Below are 19,378 nucleotides of genomic sequence, written 5' to 3'. Positions count from 1 at the left end.
GTGTTATTAAAGATTATTTTTAGCCGGATTCCTCCGTGTTACAAGAAGGCGAAGTTATTCGGATTGGTACCGGAGCTCCCATTCCTCTAGGAGCTGATGCGGTCGTTCAAGTTGAAGATACAACAGTTCTGAAAAAGGATAATGGCGAGGAAGTGGAAATTAACATCGGAAAAGCGCCCATTAAAGGACAGGACATCAGGTTTGGAAAATTATTGTTTGGGGGTGAATGCGAAAAATTAGCAAATTTGCACAACAAAGCGTTGGTAAAAATTAAATGAAAACTGGCTTTTGAGGATTTTTCGTAATTAGTTGGTCGCAGCGATGAAGCGAAGCGCGATTGGGATTTTATTTCGAGTTCAAAGAGAAAAATAATATTGTGAAATCACGTGGAAATTTTTTATATTTTAATTGGTCGCGTTCATCCATTTTTTACTCACATTTCTTACAATAACAATGTGCGGCGAAATGAATTTTCTGGCTTCTCGGTTTTCTTATTAACAAAGTAACACGATATTAGAGTTCATCATCGTGTTCTCACAGACCTGAAATTTTACCGTTGCTCTTTTTGATTGTAATTACAGACGCTTAGGCAGTGACGTCGCTAAAAATACCATCGTTTTGAGGCAAGGCAAGCGTTTGCAACCTGCGGATATCGGCGTCTTGGCAGCTGTCGGAAAATCATCAGTGACCGTTTACAAGTAAATAAACATCCACACTTATTCGTCTAACAATCCCAAATTTTAAGACGCACTTCAGTGGCTATTTTCACCACAGGAAACGAATTAAAAGACCACTTCGAGGAGTTGCGCCCCGGCCAAATTCGCGACTCTAATCGTTTGGCTTTAATCAATCTTCTTAAAGAGTATCATCACGACTGCCACGACTACGGGATTATACACGATGAGTAATGCTACCGCGGCGAACAAACTTGGTTTTAATGCGATCATTACAGACCAGACACTATCAAGACTGCGGTTGCAACAGCCCTCGGAAGCAACGATATTCTAATTACGACCGGAGGAGTGTCAATGGGAGAGTTTGATTTCATCAAGCGTGTATTGAAGGAGGATTTTAATGCTGTCATTCACTTCGGGAGGGTCAATATGAAACCCGGGTAGTAATTTCATATGAGGGTTGCGTCATATTTTCTTGTAACTTCCAGAAAACCTACCACGTTTGCGAGCTTCAACTATCAAGGGAGACGAAAACTCGTCTTTGGATTGCCTGGCAATCCCGTATCTGCTTGCGTCACGTGCCTGCTCTTTGTAGTTCCAACGTTGCGATATTTGGAGGGTGCAACGGAGTGGAAATTACCAACCATCCCTCATGCAGTGGTATGTTATGGTTCATTGTTTAAATGAGACCCTTGTTTACTAGCACTTCTTTGAAAATAATTAAATTAATTGGATTAAGCCATCCCTGCCGCCAAGTGCAGAAAGACTAATGCAGCGGTAATTTAATTTTTCGGGACTCGAGTATTCAGGTCAGAACACAATTCCACATTTTAATCCACAATAAAGTAACTAATTAAGACAGTAAACTTCTTTTTCTCATTTTTTCTGAAGTCTGTTACAAAACCGAGTTCCGACGACCGTCCTGAATACGTGAGGGCCGTTGTAACCTGCGCCAATGGTAAAATCGTCGCAAAACCCAACGGGGGACAAACTAGCAGTCGTCTCAACAGTTTGTGTGGGGCGAATGGACTCCTTCTGATGCCAGGAGGAATGGTACCATCGAACGAGTACCACTCCCACATTATACTCATCGGAGATTTAAGAGTTGAATAAAGAATGTTGATTGTTTGTTTGTTTTTGCTCCAAGAAATAAAACAATAACTCCCCCGTTATTTAACGCAATTTATTTACAGCTCGTTAAAAATGTACAATACAAACCAACAACACCTACACAATAAACGACTTGATATAATGAACTGGGTTGCGACCTTTCGGCGCTAAATCATAACAGGGTTTCGGCGTCCTCGCAGTCACTGCTCCATCAAACACCCTCAAAGAATGAGCCGGCAAAACAACAGGGTGATATTCAATTTGCCCGCTCATGTCGACGGAAATCTCATGTTCTTCTCTCCTAAAATAATTTTTATTGTTATCCAAACTTTTTCAATAAAAATACTAACGTGTTCAGCTTAGGGGGAGCAAATAACATCTCCGGAGAAATTCCAGACAGATGTAAAGTCACCACTTTAATCCCTGCAGCTCCTAATTCTTGCCTCAAGGCATTATTAGCTCCTTCCACAGCATAGCGGCTCGCTGTGTAGGCAACCAAACCAGCTTCTGCGTTACAAGGTACTCCAAAATTAATAATACGCCCGGAAGTATTCCGGAGTAATCCGTGGAACGTCCGGGCCGTTCGCAACACGCCAATGACGTTGGTTTTGAGAATTGCGTCCCAATGACTGATGTCTTGTTGGTCGAGTCGCCCACGGTAACATAAGCCGCTGGTGTTGACAACAGCCCATATACCTGGAATTTGCGATTTATTTAATTTACGTTGTTTACTAGGTTGAGGATAATTGAGGAAGACGGCTAATATTGTTCCGAGACGGGGCACTTTGCATAAATTGAACTAGTCTCGCGAGACTGGAAATTCGATTGAAAAACAGTGGGGAGGAAAGTAGAGGGAATGGTTTTGTTTTTGTTCGTAATTAGGGTTGCCACCACCGTATAAATCAATAAACAATCTGCATGTCGCCTTGGAATATTTTCGGGTGTGTTCAGTCGCAGAATTTTTCCGGATTTCGACAAGAGGTATGGCGAAAATTCGTTTTCAGTGGCGAATAAATATAACGGAAAGTGCAATTTGAATTTTTTACAGAATGCCGTCTCTTGGAATGAATTTTTCATTTTTATAACAGCAATAAATCTTTGGACAATGTTGAAGCATTTTTTTAAGAAATGCCTCAGTTACACCAATTTTTTATCGGTCTTTAATCTTGAAACATTTTTTTAGGGAATGCCGCAGTTACGCCAATTTTTTATCGGTCTTTATTTGTACTTGATAACACCATTAATAGCTACATTTTTATTGATAAGCAAAAAACTCTTCAAACTTCCTTTATTGTCGTGTCACCCTGACCCACCGACAGAATAATTGACACACATCGCCGCCACCCATTTAACCAAATTTATAGCACGCGTGTGTGTCTGTTTATACCACAAACCAACGTAATCTAGTCGAAGGTCGCCTATTTTAAGGCAAACTTACCGTCTTCACCTGCTGGCAAATGTGCTCGTATAATATCCACCGCTTCGTGAAGTAAATCTTCCCTGGTCACGTCAAGAGGCAGCGCTACTAAAGCCCCCTGGCACGGTCCCGTCAAGCTTTCTCTATATTTCTGCCAAGCTCTGATGACTCGTGAAGACACTGAGTCATCGGAAGACCCGGAAGAAGCCCCATCTTTCAATCCAGCAAAGACTCGGAAGCCGTGATTGGCTAGATGGACTGAAATCTAATAAAAAATAGAGTGAAAAACACTTCAATTGATCGAGGACACTTCCGGCAGGTAAAAAATGGCTATTTACTTGTAATCCAATAGCAGTGTCGGCGGAAGTTACTAGAATCGCTTTTCCACCTCCGGCAGAGCTTCCGGTGGCTTCGGGTCCGCCACCGGCACGGATTTTACATAGTAAGTAGAGGAGGAGAGCACCAGCGATGGAGAAAAGAGCGACCAATTGGAGGGCTAAAACTAGAGCTGTTTGTTCGTCCATCCTGGAAAGGATATAACGTGTCAGATTGCAACTTTAATTGAGATAATTCGACCATTACAGGCATGAGTTTATGATTATGAAATTTTTAATGCGAAGCGGAATTCTGCAATTTGTTGACTGTCACTAGCTGGAAAATGTTTAGGTGAAATAAACGAAGTAATTAAATTTGTGGATTCATTTGCGCTCTTTTGAATTACGTAAGGATGCATTCCGGAAGAGGAGTTTATCACAGTTGCAACGTAATTATGGTAATACGCAAACAGTATCGACGAGCTTTCTAATTTTTTGTCGAAAATGTCACCACGCGCTCTATAAATAGAAGTGACAAAAAGAGGATAAACAAGTTCGCGGGTCAGCGGTTTAAAATTCGCGAAGCATTCTTTAACTGAAGCGGGAAATTTAAATTACTATTATCAACCCCACCGATCTATTTCCGGCCCGCTGTTTTATTTGCAATAATTCATAACCCGATAAAAATTTTCCAGGATATTTCCTCCCGACGTGATCGAGTGTTCCCCCATCCATCAGTATCGATCGTTGGAAAGTTTTGCAAACGACATCCACCAATCTTGTAAAATGGTCGGTAACTTACGCAATTGATACTAAAAGTGAACGTTCTGAATTTAATAACTATAATCTGGAAACTGCTCCGCTGAAATTACAGAGTGACTGAACTTTCGATTCAGTTTGTTTATTTGTTCTTCGATGTTCAACTAACTGCAGCTACTTGGAATCATGAAGTGTGAATGTAACAGGATTACAAAAAGCGGTAGCTACGCTTGAAAGTTTTCAGATGAATAAATGCTAAAGAAATGCGGGAATGAAGTGTGTTTACTTAACACTGAGATGGTTTCAAATGTCGCATTTACATTTTCATTATGTAACGTCGAGCGGTTTAATTAATACCTATGATACGTTGCAACAGTTTTATGTTGCAATTTTCATAAATTTAACATTTTTGCGCCAATGTAGACGATGAAAATTCGTTATCCTGATGACCCTGGCGCGTTCATTTTTATTAAAACTTGAATAAATCATCGATTTTGGGGGATAATTAGCGTATCAATGACATTTAACTTGTGGCGAAATTTAGCGGTTCGCATATTTATTGAAAATAAAAAATAATATTAGTTTTCGTGGGACAACTTCAGGTCATTGATTTCCAAAGAAGTAGGTTTGTTTTGACTCTTTCAGCGTATGTTTATTAACACAACCGTTCTAATAATTTCTGCACAGTTTCGTCAAGACGTAACAGTTCTGAACTTGTGATATATTCTTGACTTAACACATTTACACATTTTCGCCAAACACGCCATTAATCGTCAAAATCCTTCAATTACTTTCTTTTCCAGTTCGTTCGTTTCGTTTTATCCACCACTCAATAACTTTCTCTAGACTATATCATTCATTGTCGCGCGTTATGAACCAGCCTTCACCAATTAAAAGGACTTGAAGAAAGCTGATCGTGTGGTCTAAATTACGCAAAACTTATTTCAACACATGTGTGCTTAAGCAGTTAACAGCTGTGAAAAGCACCGCATTGTCTTTTTCAAGGCTGGCAATTGATATTGTTTTGCATAGTAAGTGGAAGCTTTTCAGGGCGACGTGACTGGGTGTTAAGATGCGAGCTAATTATAGGTTTTATCGGGCATCTGGATGGAGTTATGAAGGTTTGAAGGCATTAAAATCTATCGGGGGGAACACAGTTTTAAATTAATGGAGGAAGTAGACAGGGAAATCGCGTTGCGATAACTGGAAATGGAGCGAAAGTTGGAAGCACTGCAAAAAGGATCAGTTTCAGGTTTCTAGCATCAATCACCAAGAATTCGCGGTTTTGTTCGTTTTAGGAGGATGCTGTTTGTTGGAGTGGATTAATTTTATCGTTTTTCTAGTTTAATTATCAGTATTTTCGTATCCTGTGCCGTTCGTTGGTTGTTTAATTCTAACGTTTCATGCGTTGTATTCGATCCGATCTTCAGAAACACGTCTAAATTTGCCATTTGCTGCAATTAGTCCCAATTTGACACCTCCATTCCGTTTCCACGTCACGTCCGTTGCTCCCAATTTAATGTGCAATATGTAGTAATTCAAAGCTGGGTTAGTTTACCATGCAACACGATCCTGCATGCCGATAATTAATTATTCTCAACAACTCCTCAGTTTCTCTTCGTGGCAAAGTTGCATTTCATGGATGGCATTGTAATCAGTCCCGATTTTGTTACAAATCTGACTGCTTGTATGAAACTAACTCGAAATCTAACAACACGCTTTGTGGGTATAATTACACGACACGGATTTAACACGGATGAAGGCTAAGAGAATTGCTCATTTCCGCCAAAGGCAACGACTCCACGAAATCTGGATACCACGCAGAACTGAAAAGGAAGTACGGATTGGGAAAGGAAAGAGGTCGCGATGATAAAAACCCAGAAAAACGGAAATTGTGAGGTCAGGATGAAAGTGAGTGTTGAATTGTAATATGATGATACGCATTTCACATGACCTTGATGTGGTAGTTTTAAATACACAATGGGTTGTAACGATGTTTTTTCGACCTAGACATCAAATTGTGTAATTGTGTTCTTAACAGTCAGGATCGAGCTAATGAGCGTGCAATTTGTCCAATAAAGTCGCTGGACAATTATTCCTGCAGATTAAACAGAGAAAGTTTCGTCTTTTGTTGGAATCGATTTCTGTTTGAAGTGGGTACGCATAATTTCTTCTTTTCCTTTTGGAAATTGAGGTCTTAATTAATAACAAAACGGGCTAAAATGAGCCGACCGATTCCATTATATTATGAATTGCCAAGGTGAACAAATTGTGTTTTTTCTGCACCAATAAACAGCCGCAGCAAAATTTACTGGCATGAAAAATTTTGCGCGATTTTGTATTAACGAAAGCGTAGAAGGACCAACATAGCTCATGATGCATGCCTGAAATTTTCCCTCTTCTGCCACTGAAGACTTCCCTTTGATTCTAAAGGTCGGAAATTTAGTTTTCTGAAGGAACTTTTTAGAGTCAATGATCTTAGGCGCTTTTTCTATATACAGGGTCCGGCAACACTTGTGTCCACCCCCAAAAACGTCTTTAATTTTAAAGATAAAATTTTGAAAATTTGCATACGCTCACAGTGGACAAAGCTCTAGAAACTGACGCCAAAATTTGTTTTTTATTACCGATAGCTTTGGCGTCGCGACGACTTAAAAATGTAATTTTTAGTTAATTGTGAGGGTATGTAATATCAACCCCTAATTTATTTTTTTTTCAATATAAATATGTTAAAAATATCTCAGTTGTTATTTTAGATTCAATGCAAATTGTCTTGAAAATTTGAGAAAAAAATGCTGTTTTATCAAGTCAGTTTCCATTTTCATTACGTCAAAGTTGTGAACTACGTTTACACCCATCTGTCAGCATCTTGTGTCACAAATGACATCTATCCTTTGGCTCGCTTTAGTTTGTAACAAAAGCCTTACTTGGTAAAATTGTGGCTTTGTCGATGTTAATTAACGATTTCTGGTGTCCATAAAGTGCAACATGCCCGTATTAATCAAAATTAACCTTTATAAGAGTGAATGAAGTGACTTGTGAAATTTTGGTGCAAACGTAGTTTGCCGCTGACTAACTTGATAATACAACGTTTTTTTCGCAAATTTTAAACACAATTTGCATTAGATTTGAAATAAAAACTCAGATATTTGTATAACAGTTATGTTGAAAAAAAATTGAATTCGCGAATATTTCTGCAAAAACGCAAAAATCGCTAAAAATTATACTTCTTAGGCGTCGTGACGCCAACCAAACTGTGATAAAAAAACTGATAAAAAATTTTTGCGTCAGCTTCTAGAGCTTTGTCAACTATAAGCGTAGGCAAATTTTAAAAATTGTAACTTTAAAATTAAAGACGATTTTGGGGGTGGACACAAGTGTTGCCGGACCCTGTACAATTGCTATATAAAGTTGACATTTTGATTGACATTTTAATTGTAAAAGTACGTAAAAGTGACTTAAGATGAGTGCATATAGCTGTTTGTTACAAGTATCTATCTAAACTACAGTTTTGTGGACTAATCGTTGCTGGTTACGGACGTGACGTAGCCATGCTACCATAGTATGAATCAGTTTAAAATAAACACAAACAAAATTGACGGTTTTTTCGCATATTAAAGATTCACGTTTAGTAGAAGTAACTAAATTTAGTAACTTTTATTTTTGAGCTGTGTAACTAAGGTTACAATTTTTCTAGTGTAATGTCTTGTAAAATAGATGTCATCCAAATGACAGTTTTTGGTTTGTCATTAAAGGAATATTTATTTTCCAAACGAAAAAGAAGAAAATCATCAGAGCTCCAAATCTGATTCAAAATTAGTTCATCGATTTCATCTTCTGAATCTGACTTTTTTAGTGTTACTGGTGGAATATTGTCTACAGTTGCATCTACCATGAGTGCTGTCCAGTCTTGCCTAATTAATTTTTCGCAGTGTGAAACAAAGTTTTTTCAGGTGTTTAGTGCGCTTTGCGAAATTGATTTTAACCATAAATTTTTCTGACTTTGTTCCTTCCGATCCAGTTTTAATCCTTTTGAAACTGCTTGTCTTGTAATAGTTGATTCCATCTGGTTGTATTGTCAAATTTGAATGACAAATTTATTTGATAGACAATGATGCCAATGTTTCATTCCTAGTTATTTTAGAAATTCAACGTAGCGACACAAAAGTATCTATTAGTTACTTCTACCGAACGTGAATCGCTAATAAAATGCAGTACCGAAAACGCGAAGAAAATTATGTTAGATATATTAACAAACGTATAATTTGTTCATATTGGTATATCTATCACATTAAATAAAGTTGTTTAATTGTTGTATTGAACCACTATGCTTTATTAGTGTCATGACAACTTTTTGGGATTGAGTCTGAGAAAGACTCATTTTAGAAACTTCAATGAGGCCGTAATATAGCTATTTTTGAGAGGGTATACTGAAAAAATATTTGTCATTTTGTCATTTCGAATTCCAACTGCTGAATCTGCGTAAAAAGTGCGTATATTCGTGCAAAAACCGTGCAATATCTATTCTAAATAATTGTCAGAACTGTCACTTGAAATATTTGTATTTGAATTTTGTTCGATTTTGCAACGATTGTAGAAAAAATCTTGTTTGCTACTCGTGAGAGATACATTGAACTGCCCCAAATCCGAAATAAGGAAGTTAAACTAACTTGCTGCTGACTTTGTTTAATAATTTTCCGTTTCGTAACACTGCAATAATTAGTCGAGTTTTTGCATTAGTTCATACGCATATTACTTAATTACTTTGCACTTAGGAAACAGTTTCATTGGAAATATTTTTGTACTTTCTTCTCCAGAACTTCAACATCCTTATAAATTATAAAAAGAAAGCGACTTTCCATGTTTACACTCAAACCCGAGGAAAATTTCATTTGAACACAATTTGAAAAAACATTGAAATCCCATTTTAAAACTCGATTTTTCTGTTAACTAAATCAAATCCAATTCCGCACACAATACAATTTCATAAATTCATCAGTAATATTCATTGTTTTGGAATAAAACTGTAATAATTTGTGTGTTTTCACCGATTTCAAACAAATTTATCATCACATTTATTTATTGGAGGTGTTTTAGCGTAGGCACCGACCTAATTTCATCCAAAAATATTATAATACCAGTCGTGGGTAAGTTTAACAATGTTTTTCGAACACACATTCCGCGAGTTCTTCGTTGTTGAGTCAAGGTTAAACGAAGAACCTGATTGGAGTTGGAATTTTATAAAACAGAAAATGTGACCCACATAAAATTAGTAATTATTCTGAATTGAAATTAATTAAATGCTTGTGATAATTGATTATCATAATTTAATTTTGATGAATAGAAATCGAAATGTTTCGACACCGTTTCGCTTTTTACACCGAGTTTTCATTTTGGATACACCACACTGGTACTTTTATTGGTGTCTTCGTAATAAGATCCCCATATGGTTCTGACTAGTTGGAGAAATCAGGGGTCAAGTTTTCACCTTTGTGAAAATATTGGCGACTTTCTTGAAAGTTGATTTTTCGCACCATGCAAAGAATTTTTAGCCCTAAAAATTACCTTCTCTTTTGTTGTTTCCCAACAGTTTTAGCTCCACTTAAGCATTTCCAAATCACAAATTACACTTGCAACAGCATAAATTCATCACAAACTTATTAGCAACATTCACATGCGTTATTTCAGAATCACTATATTGTTTACGGCCGACACTCGCTTGGATTTACTTCGTCGGATTTCAATGCAAGACTGGCTACTAGCAGAACGCGACCTGAGATGCCGGCTGTAGATTGGTATTCTTGGGTTAGGCTCGTAATACTTCGAAGAACGTGGACTTTACAGTTAAAACGTAGAGCCTTTGGGGGTTTACATTTTTACTCAATTTTGCACGCATGGTTTAAAGAGGAAAAACTTTGTTGTTGCAAAAGTGACTGTGACGCTATTAAAAACGAGTTAAAAATAGATGCGAGTTGTAGATAATTATTTATTAATCGTCATGTAGGCAGAGAGTTAAATCAGATTCGTAAATAAGTGCCAATATGTAGAGAATTATCTAACTGTTAGTAATTTAACTCGTTCCACCACCTAATTGATTTAATAAGAATTCTCTTTGAAATGGTAGATTTTCTTCGTTTTATTACCATTAATTTCAACATTATTAATGACGGTAGTTTTCTTAACAGTCGACCCAAAACAACTATAGCCCACTTTTTTTCCTTTTCACCTACGACTCTTACTTCCTCATCCGATCTAACATGAATTTCCAAATCAATCATGTTCTCAGGTTCAAGTAACTGCAAAATCATCATTTTCCGCTTATTTTCCATCACAACAATAGACCGCTTCACTAATCGAAATGTGTATTGATGCAGAAAACAAATTTAAGCCGCACCTGGACTTCAACTATCGTCAGAAATCAAGTTCCTCAAGGCTGAAGAGTTAATATTGAATCTGGAGGATTCGTGTCAGTCACAAAATTATTTTTCTTCGGCTTTCCAATTTGACCACACATTACGAAACCGTGTTCTCGCTCAGTTGTGTGTTGAACGAAGACAGAAATTTGGTTGTTTCTTACCTAACTACACTCCCAAGTAATCAACATTCCTTTCGATTAACAGACTTTCGTAATTACGTGCCTGAAACTTGAAAAAAATCACGTTGGACATAATTAACAGCGGCCTGACCTTACTTCGAACACAAATTTGTAAGTGAGACTTTAGTTTCAGGCTTGAACATGCTGAAGCCGCTCCAAGTTCAACAACCGCCAATTGAACCAAAACCAATAACTGAAAGATAAAATGTCTGATATTAGTTTGCTGGAAACAAACGTTCTGATCATCCGTTTCGCAATTAGAGTAATTTCTTTGACGCACGCCACTGAACACGTCATAAATCAAGCGTTAGGTCATTGGGGACGTGGTCTGGAAATAAGTCGAGTTGATATTAATGAATTGCAATCGGATGAATTGTGCAGTTTTTTCAGGAAGTTGTTATTTCGGTTTAGTAAAATTCCGTTTGACTTTCAAGATTATCCATGCGTGCACTTCTATTTCGTTTAATATTTCATTTCGTAAACACACATGACTTCGCAAACAGTGCTACATCTATGAAACGTGGGAGAGCATATTTTGTAGTTGAGAATCTTATTAGTTCTCATGAGGTGTAAAGAGACGTTTTTATCAAAGCGTTTCTTTTGAAATGGAGCTCTAAAAATACAAAATATAAAATGTACATATTACCGTAAACGCCCCAAGAGCTCGCATGTGCTTGAATGTGATGCTTAGAAAAAGATTTAGATTCCTGCTTTGATCCACGTTTGTAATTCTTGGAGCTTCGGACAAATTAGATTTTTAATTAAAAATTTGAAAACTGCAGTGCTCTCAGGGGAAAATCTCGGTCTATGCAAATTTATATTGTTTTCTTTCGAAGAAGACATTTTTTTGTTATCTGCCAGTAGTTTCTTTGGAAATAGATATTTATTATGCATACAAGAATTTACATAGTGGCACTTTTTGTTTACGCAGAAAATCAGAACTAAAAATTTACTAGACTCAATTTTAATCGCTTTTAATTTGGTTGTTTATCGGCATACGTGCCGATGAGCATAATAATAATATAAGGTTGCTTTGTAAATAAGCCAGATATTGACCGAATTAGATTTAGAAACCTGATTTTTTTCGACTACATTGAAACTTTAAATTTGGGATATGTAACACATGATTCTTATTGGCTCAAAGGCGAGGAAATTGATGGTGAAAACCCTATCTTTATATCTGTCATACTTCCGGAGGTTCAACAAATCGAAGAAAAAGTCTATATAAAATCCTAACTTTTGATCCAATTTTTTTTTCATTTTCGAAATCGAGTTAACACCGGATTCTTATGCAAAAAAGCGCGAGAAAAACGACGGTGAAAACCCCATTTTTCGTTCTGTCTTAGTTTCGGAGATATCGAACTCTAAACATTTCGGAACAAAAAAACTAATGTGGACAGTAAAATAATAAAAAATTAAACCTCAGCTGTCAAAAGTATCAAGGACTTATCTACCTCTTTCGGCCTTCTATACGTAAATAGCTGTTAGTGCATTTTGGCAAAACTTTTCTTTCTTTGACAATTTCACAAAACAGTCGCAGATGATGGTTGAATGAATTCTGAGTGAAGCTAAGATTATTATTAGAAATTAGCAGTGACAACGTCCCAACTGCGACAAAAACTAATCTAATTTATTCTCGCAGTGCGAATTGATGAGCCCTTCAAAGCGTCACTTCTTTAACTATTATAAAATTAAATATTAACACAATTCGTCACCTCTGAGCAAACTTAAACCTGAAAGTTCCGTGTGAAGCTCTTTTAGCACCGATTAAGATAATCAGTTTGTCTGCTTTAATAAATTTAAATCCACTCAATCCATTACAACAACAAACCAAAACTAAGAACAATAGTGAGAACGAATGAAACTGATATTTTGCTGTTTAGACTTGAGAACTTACGTAAGAAAAATTACAGACTGATTATATACAATGATATCATCGGTAATTAATTTTCTGTTTACAAGTACATAATATTCATGAGATTTGACGACAAAAGGAAGTAAGTGGAACAAAAGTACAAATGGAGTCTCTTCCAATCAAGTATGTGACACGATGACCTGTGTTGTTTAACGGTAACAAAACGTGAAGTTAGAACGAAATTGCTGGACAGTTATCAAAGACGTGTGTTTACACGCTGCGAGCGATTTTTAAATTAAATTCGTTAGAAGGTTTCGGTTATTAATTAGAAAAATTGAATTTAATCACTCTGTGTAAAGTTTGTGTAAAATGCGACACAAAAGCGTTCATAAAGATGCGCAATGCCTTCTGCACCTCTTTGAACTTGAAAATAGGTTTCCGCACCCCGTTGAAAATTGTGCTTCAATTTTGTAGTTTAGAAAAATACATTTTTTTAAATTTTTTTGTTTATTAAAAAAATGTACATTTTATAATAGCAACCAGCTTCTCCCGCACCAATGATTTTGGTCAAATCCGTAGATCGAAAAAGAAGAAGAAAATGAGGAAAAATGAAAATCAACTTTCCGAGACTTTGATCGGCCATAACTCAGTTATTTGTTGTCGAATCCCAGATTTGGAATCCGCGGAAAATTCTGCATACACTGATGTAGGTATAATAACTCAAGTTTACTCGAAAAAATAAGCGAGACGTCGATATCAGAAATTTGGCATAGTTTTAGTTATGAATTTTTGCGAAAATTTGCAAATTTTGACTGTAGCAAAATCAAAGATTGTTTCTTATGTAAAAAATCGCGAGAAAAACGATGGCGCAAACCGCATCTCAATATCTGAAATAGTTTCCGAGATATCGAGCACGAATTGTTCTGAACTTTCAAAAATTTGGCTCTCTGGCGACAACCCAAAAATTCAAACGGCCATAACTCAGTTATTTGTTGACAAAAAATCAAAAATTTCTATGTTTTTGGATTCAGCGTGACATTCTGCGTAAAATGAACCCCAATTTGTTGAGTTTGCTTAATGAATAAACGAGGCATTGGCCAAAAACTGTTTTAAAAACGTCATTTTAGGGTGATTTTCAATTAATGTTTTCAAAATGAAAACGACGTTTACTAGCTTTGAATTATACATCAGTCGAAAGAGGAGCTCGAAATATATCTACTGGCTAAATTTGAGATCGATCGGACAAATAGTCTACGAGTTATGGTCAAAAATAAAAAAAATGAAAATTTTTTATCGTTTGAGTCAGATTTTTTTTTGCGAAAAATCGACTATCGAATTTTGGGCTTTTGATAACATTTTCCATCGTGAAATAAGCCGAGAAAAAGAATGGCGCAATCCGCATCTCAATATCTCAAATAGTTTCCGAGATATTTAACTATGAAAATTACGAAAAATGAGAAAAAATGAAAAACAACTTTCCGAAACTTTGATCGGTCATAACTTAGTTATTTGTTGTCGGATCAGAATTTAAATTCCAAATTTGGAATCTGCGGAAAATTCTGCGTACACTGTGTATAATAACTCAAGTTTACTCGTAAAAATAAGCGAAATATCGATATCAGAAGTTTGGCATAGTTTTAGTCATGAATTTTTGCGAAAATTGCGTTTTGTATGTAGGTGATGTACCTATTTGTCGAACATTTAATAACCACGGAAACAGTTCATAAACGCAACAACACTCTGACGTCACACGCTCCAACAGACGTCTCACTTTATGAACACACCTCAGCTGCGCTTTATTTCTTTGGTGCACAAAAAAAAATTGGAAATTGAAGCCTAGAATATTCGATTTGAAACTTAGCACATATTTCAAGCACCCGAGAATAGGAATGTTTTGATAGTTTCGATTAAAGTGCTTTTACATGTTGCTAAAATGTTGTTGGAGGCAAACATATTTGAATATTTGCAAAGTTCAATGTAGATAAATATTTGCATGAGATTAAACGAGGATTGGAACCAACGCGGAGGAGCAATTTTTCTGCGGAAAAGAATGGAAGAGATTTTGAAAATGTACTGAAAAATGTGATAACGATTGTTCAGACTATGAGAAAAGAAACTGAAGCTCTCAGAACAACTCGTTTAAAGACATCTATTTTTTTAGATCAATTTCTCTTAACGCATTGAGGTGCCCTCTATCGATTCCACGGGTAGCACTTAACAGAATTCTGAATTCTGCGCCAAAATGGCTTCAAAATTTACAAATTCATAACTTTGATAATCCAACCATTGTCCCTACACAGTTTTTTGACCTTCAATATTTCGGAATGTCAAAAATTTCGTGGAGCTTTTACAGATTCCTGCGAGGCCGAGCTTTCGCCGGCAGAGCGCAGCACCTTCCATAATTCTTTGACTTTTACCACGGGCTTAAAATGGTGGCCTGTCATCGAAGCAGCACGTATTTAGGGCGGGGAGATTTTTGTTCGGTAGCGATCTAATTACGTGTGTTTGATTCCCTAAAAAAATCCTCAAAAATGTCCTTAAAATCGGGCGTGTCTTTTCGAAGAAAAAGTGCACCAGTTTTGTATCTGTGTCTGTTTATGAACGTGTTAAGCTAATTCCGTGTGTGTATGTGTGTGTGTCATCCTTAATCAAAGGTAAACAATACGTTTTTTGTCTTTGTCCTTCCCGTAAATGGCTGTTGGTTGTTCTGTAGGAGGAAACTCGGGCTTTAACAATAAGAAAATGCGTTAGTGTACGTTGTTGATTTGTTGCGTTCTGTTTGTTTTCCCGAAGAAGATTTTCCTTCTTGAGGGGGAAATCGATGGACGGGGGGTGTTATCAAAGCAAAAGGCGCAGGTTCCAATCGAGAACTGCACGTTGAAAGCAGGAATAGGAGCGAATCCTGATAATTTTTGCAGTGATCGAGCTAGGACGAAACTGCACGTGAAAGTTCGAAAAGTGGCCCCAAATCTCCGTGAAAGTGAGATGAAATGCTTTTCAAAATGTTGCTTGTAAAGACACTCGAGTAGAACTATGCGAATGCCAGTAAAAAGACGGACTGTCAAAGTGATAAGAATGAAACCCGTCTCGGCCAAGATCAAGAAAAGTGAAAAAGCAGAGAAGGACTTCATATCGGAAACCATCTCGTTCGTGATCAAAGGAAAGTTAACACCGATAAAACCCACATTCGTGGCTAAGAAAACAGGAATAAGAAAGAAACCAACGAAGAAGAAGGTAGCGGAAAAGAAACCAATAATGAAGAAGACAAGGAAAAGCGACACGGCCAAACCCGTAAAAGTACAACCCAAAGTGAAGAAAGTGGGGAAAAGAGCCACAGACCCTTCAACCTCCCCTGCAGAAACAAAGAAAACCAAAGAACCCAGAGTAAAAAAAGTCAAAACGGAAGTCCCTAAAAAGACTAAAAGAGTCACGAAACGTGCAAAGTCGCCCCAGAAAACCGACACAGACAAAGACAAAGATAAGCCCTCTAAAGAATGCAAACAAGAAAGCCCCGAGGAAGAAAAAGACGACATCAAAACCCGCCAAACCATCGAAAAACTACTCAAACAAGCCAACAGGGCGCTCAAACCCATGAAGACGAAAAGCGCCGTACAAAAATCTAAAAAACAAAAGAACGCCAAGAAAAACAAAGTTAAAGCGGAGAAACCCAAGAAAGTCGTGAAACAAGAGCCCGACAGTTCTAAAAAACAGACTAAAAGAAAGACTCCTTCCGAACCGCACGAGGACACGTCCACTTCCGACGATTTGACGCTAAACGAACTGTGCGCCATCAAAACCGAGCCCGAGTCAAAATCAAAGAAACTGAAAATCAAAGCTGAGCCGCTTTCCGACAGTGAAAAGTCGCGGAAACCGAAAAAGAAAATCCCGGCTAAAGCGAATTTAGTTCTGATGAAAAAACGCGTGGCTGACAAACGGAAAGAGAATCAACGAGCGCGGAAAATGAAACTGTTTGGATTCTGGAACGGGCCAAAGAGGCATCGCGTCGCTTCCCTAAACGCTTTAGCGAAAGTTCATTGTTTATACGAAAACGAGACCCGAAGTAATCTCTTGGATTCTGTCGAAGTGCAGAAGAAGGAGCCTTCGGAGGAGAAAAAAGAGGATGTGGTTAGTTGCACTCGTACATTACGTTCGGTTCCGGGCCTCCGCGCCGTGGGTAAACACTGGGATATGCACGATACGACTTCAAGCTCCGACAACGAAAGCAGCAGCGAGGAGAAACCCAAGCCCAAGATCAAAAAAGAAAAGAAAGAACCGAAGAAACAGGAGCAGAAGAAGCGTCGGAACCGCACTGAACTCATCATGGATCTAAAAGACATGGTGGTGCGTAAAAGAATGGCGAGTTTGAACGCTAGCGCGATCTTGGCGGCGAGTTACTCCGCCGAGAAAAGGGCTTCCAAGAGCCCAAAAAGCGGCTCTGAAACCGACTCCAGCGACTACTTCGACGAAGTAGAACCCAAAGTTAAAAAAGAAGAAGACAATAAACTGATTGAAGTTCGCGCGACTCCCAACAAGAAAGTCGCTGTGATCCTCAACCAAGACACCGACGTCACCATCACCGGTGTCTACGTCAACAGCACGACAAGATCCACGCATCATGAGGGGTATTGCAGCATCGCTGGAATGCAGTACAGGATCTCGGCCACGAGCCACACACAGACCGCAGCTACTGCCGTTGCTACCGAAACGCTTCTGCAGTCGTCGTCCAGTAGCACGCAAGACAATGTGAGTCGCCCTGACGTTAAAACGTGTGATTATGACTATTTTTACAGAGTAATAGCGAGTCACTGACTTCTTGTAAATCGTACACGCCACTGGATGCGTTGTCCAATATGCAACCTCCTCCAGGTCCGGGAATCCAACATCCGCATCAACATATGGGACCGCCGCAACATGTTTTACCACTGCCGCAACACCAGTTGTCTCCAAGTCGGCGACATGGTTGTGCAAGTGCGTTTTCTGCACCACACGCTGCGCCGCCATATCCTCCGCATCATCCGCCGCCGCTACCGGGGGAGCCAGGATACGTGCACGGTAGGTGGAAAACTCAATATCCTTTTTTATGTTCTTTCAAAGCGGTTTTCACTTTGAGCGAGTGATTAACGCACTCCGAACATGTTTACTCTACGATTTTATAACACTTGTTTTCTATTACATATTGTTCATATTGTAATCAACTGCTCTTTTCGCCCGATTAAATCCAATAATGAAGTAATTTGGTGATAATCACTCAATTAGTTGATAGCATAATAGATACGTCAGGGATTTGATTAATGTAAATAGCATGTTAGCATTGAGTATGGAATTATTTGTTATCGAAATATGGAGATATATTCTAGCTATAATGACATTTTAACGCCGGATCTATACAATATAGTCGTTTTTATCATAAATTTGATACGAATCTGTAATGTGTCTTTTATGGAACTTTGGATAAATGTCAAGCTAGTGTTGGTTAGGCAATGCTTTTCTGTTCAACGCAAAAAGACATCAATTATGAAAGTGTTCTTTGTTATGGAAATTTATCATTACGCAACGACACGTTAATATTATGCAACCATTTTGGTAGTTTCTACATTCATATTTTCAAGTGGTTTAGAAAAATTGGCGATAAATTGGTCTTACATCTTTTATTATTTACTTGACTATTATTTGCTCTTAATATGTTCCTAGGATACGAGATCTATTATGCCTTAGGGTGTTATAAGCGGGCGTGATGATCATCGAATCTGTGATATTTCGCAAAGTTACTATTTTTGAGTCTTGTATCAAACTGCAAAATTGTAGACCGAAAGACACGAGTTTTATAAATTTTTATTTCAACGGAAAGCCAAAATTTTGGATATCCTTCACCAAAATTCGTAATTTTAGTAATTTTCGAGGTAATTTTAGAGCTACAAATATGAAATTTGGAGAAGTTACTATTTCGTGTATTAACTGCACCAAATTTCAAAATTCTAGAAATTTTCATTTTTAAGAAACACCAGAAATTTTCGGGATCCTTCACTAAAATTCGTAATTTCGGTAATTTTAGCGCTACACCTATGAAATTTGGGGAAGTTGCTATTTTTGAGTCGTGCATTAACTCTACCAAATTTCACAATTTTTGAGCGAAAGACACAAATTTTAGAAATTTCTATTTTTAAGAAACAGCAGAAATTTTCGGGATCCTTCACTAAAATTCGTAATTATAATAATTTTAGCGCTACAGCTACGAAATTTGGGGAAGTTACTATTTTTGAGTCGTGTATTATCTCTACTAAATTTCAAAATTCTAAAGTGAAAGACACAAATTTTAGAAATTTTTATTTTTTAGAAACTGCAGAAATTTTCGGGATCCTTCACTAAAATTCGTAATTATGGTAATTTTATTGCTACAGCTATAAAATTTGGGGAAGTTACTATTTTTGAGTCGTGTATTAATTCTACCAAATTTTAAAATTCCAGAGTGCAAGACACCAATTTTAGAAATTTTTATTTTTAAGAAAAGCAGAAATTTTCGGAATCTTTCACCAAAGGTTGTAATTTTGGTAATTTTAGCGCTACAGCTATGAAATTTAGGGAAGTTGCTATTTTTGAGTCGTGCGTTAACTCTACTAAATTTCACAATTTTTGAGCGAAAGACACAAATTTTAG

General features: G+C 37.3%; 3 protein-coding genes across 4 annotated transcripts in view; 2 read left to right on the top strand and 1 right to left on the bottom strand.

Annotated features, from left to right (window-relative positions):
* The window catches only part of cin (Molybdenum cofactor synthesis protein cinnamon), a 29,690-nt gene extending 27,888 nt beyond the window's left edge, over window positions 1-1,802 (top strand). For both annotated transcript variants that reach the window (XM_088044443.1, XM_088044442.1), the window contains exons 4-9: window positions 24-199; window positions 582-698; window positions 746-904; window positions 953-1,114; window positions 1,163-1,334; window positions 1,566-1,802. In XM_088044443.1, coding sequence (XP_087900569.1) covers window positions 24-199; window positions 582-698; window positions 746-904; window positions 953-1,114; window positions 1,163-1,334; window positions 1,566-1,787 — 1,008 coding nt within the window. In that variant the 3' untranslated portion in view covers window positions 1,788-1,802. The remainder of the gene's footprint in view (window positions 1-23; window positions 200-581; window positions 699-745; window positions 905-952; window positions 1,115-1,162; window positions 1,335-1,565) is intronic.
* Window positions 1,803-1,836: 34 nt separating this feature from the next.
* Window positions 1,837-10,090, bottom strand: LOC148170349 (D-beta-hydroxybutyrate dehydrogenase, mitochondrial). Its single transcript, XM_088044446.1, has 5 exons — window positions 9,840-10,090; window positions 3,540-3,726; window positions 3,223-3,466; window positions 2,135-2,480; window positions 1,837-2,085 (listed from the first exon to the last, which is right to left on the bottom strand). Exons 2-5 carry the CDS (start codon window positions 3,723-3,725, stop codon window positions 1,902-1,904), a joined length of 960 nt encoding a protein of 319 aa, XP_087900572.1. The 5' UTR covers window position 3,726; window positions 9,840-10,090; the 3' UTR covers window positions 1,837-1,901.
* Window positions 10,091-15,113: 5,023 nt separating this feature from the next.
* Window positions 15,114-19,378, top strand: part of Hers (Histone gene-specific Epigenetic Repressor in late S phase) — a 56,605-nt gene continuing 52,340 nt past the window's right edge. The window contains exons 1-3 of the mRNA XM_088044478.1: window positions 15,114-15,378; window positions 15,438-17,467; window positions 17,515-17,776. Coding sequence (XP_087900604.1) covers window positions 15,758-17,467; window positions 17,515-17,776 — 1,972 coding nt within the window. The 5' untranslated portion in view covers window positions 15,114-15,378; window positions 15,438-15,757. The remainder of the gene's footprint in view (window positions 15,379-15,437; window positions 17,468-17,514; window positions 17,777-19,378) is intronic.

Source organism: Gnatocerus cornutus, chromosome 8 (genome assembly GCF_029298725.1).
Source record: "Gnatocerus cornutus isolate USDA-ARS CGAHR chromosome 8, icGnaCorn1.1, whole genome shotgun sequence".
Lineage (NCBI taxonomy): Eukaryota > Metazoa > Arthropoda > Insecta > Coleoptera > Tenebrionidae > Gnatocerus > Gnatocerus cornutus.
Note: the sequence above shows the minus strand (reverse complement) of the source record. Positions and strands in the feature narration are given on the sequence as shown.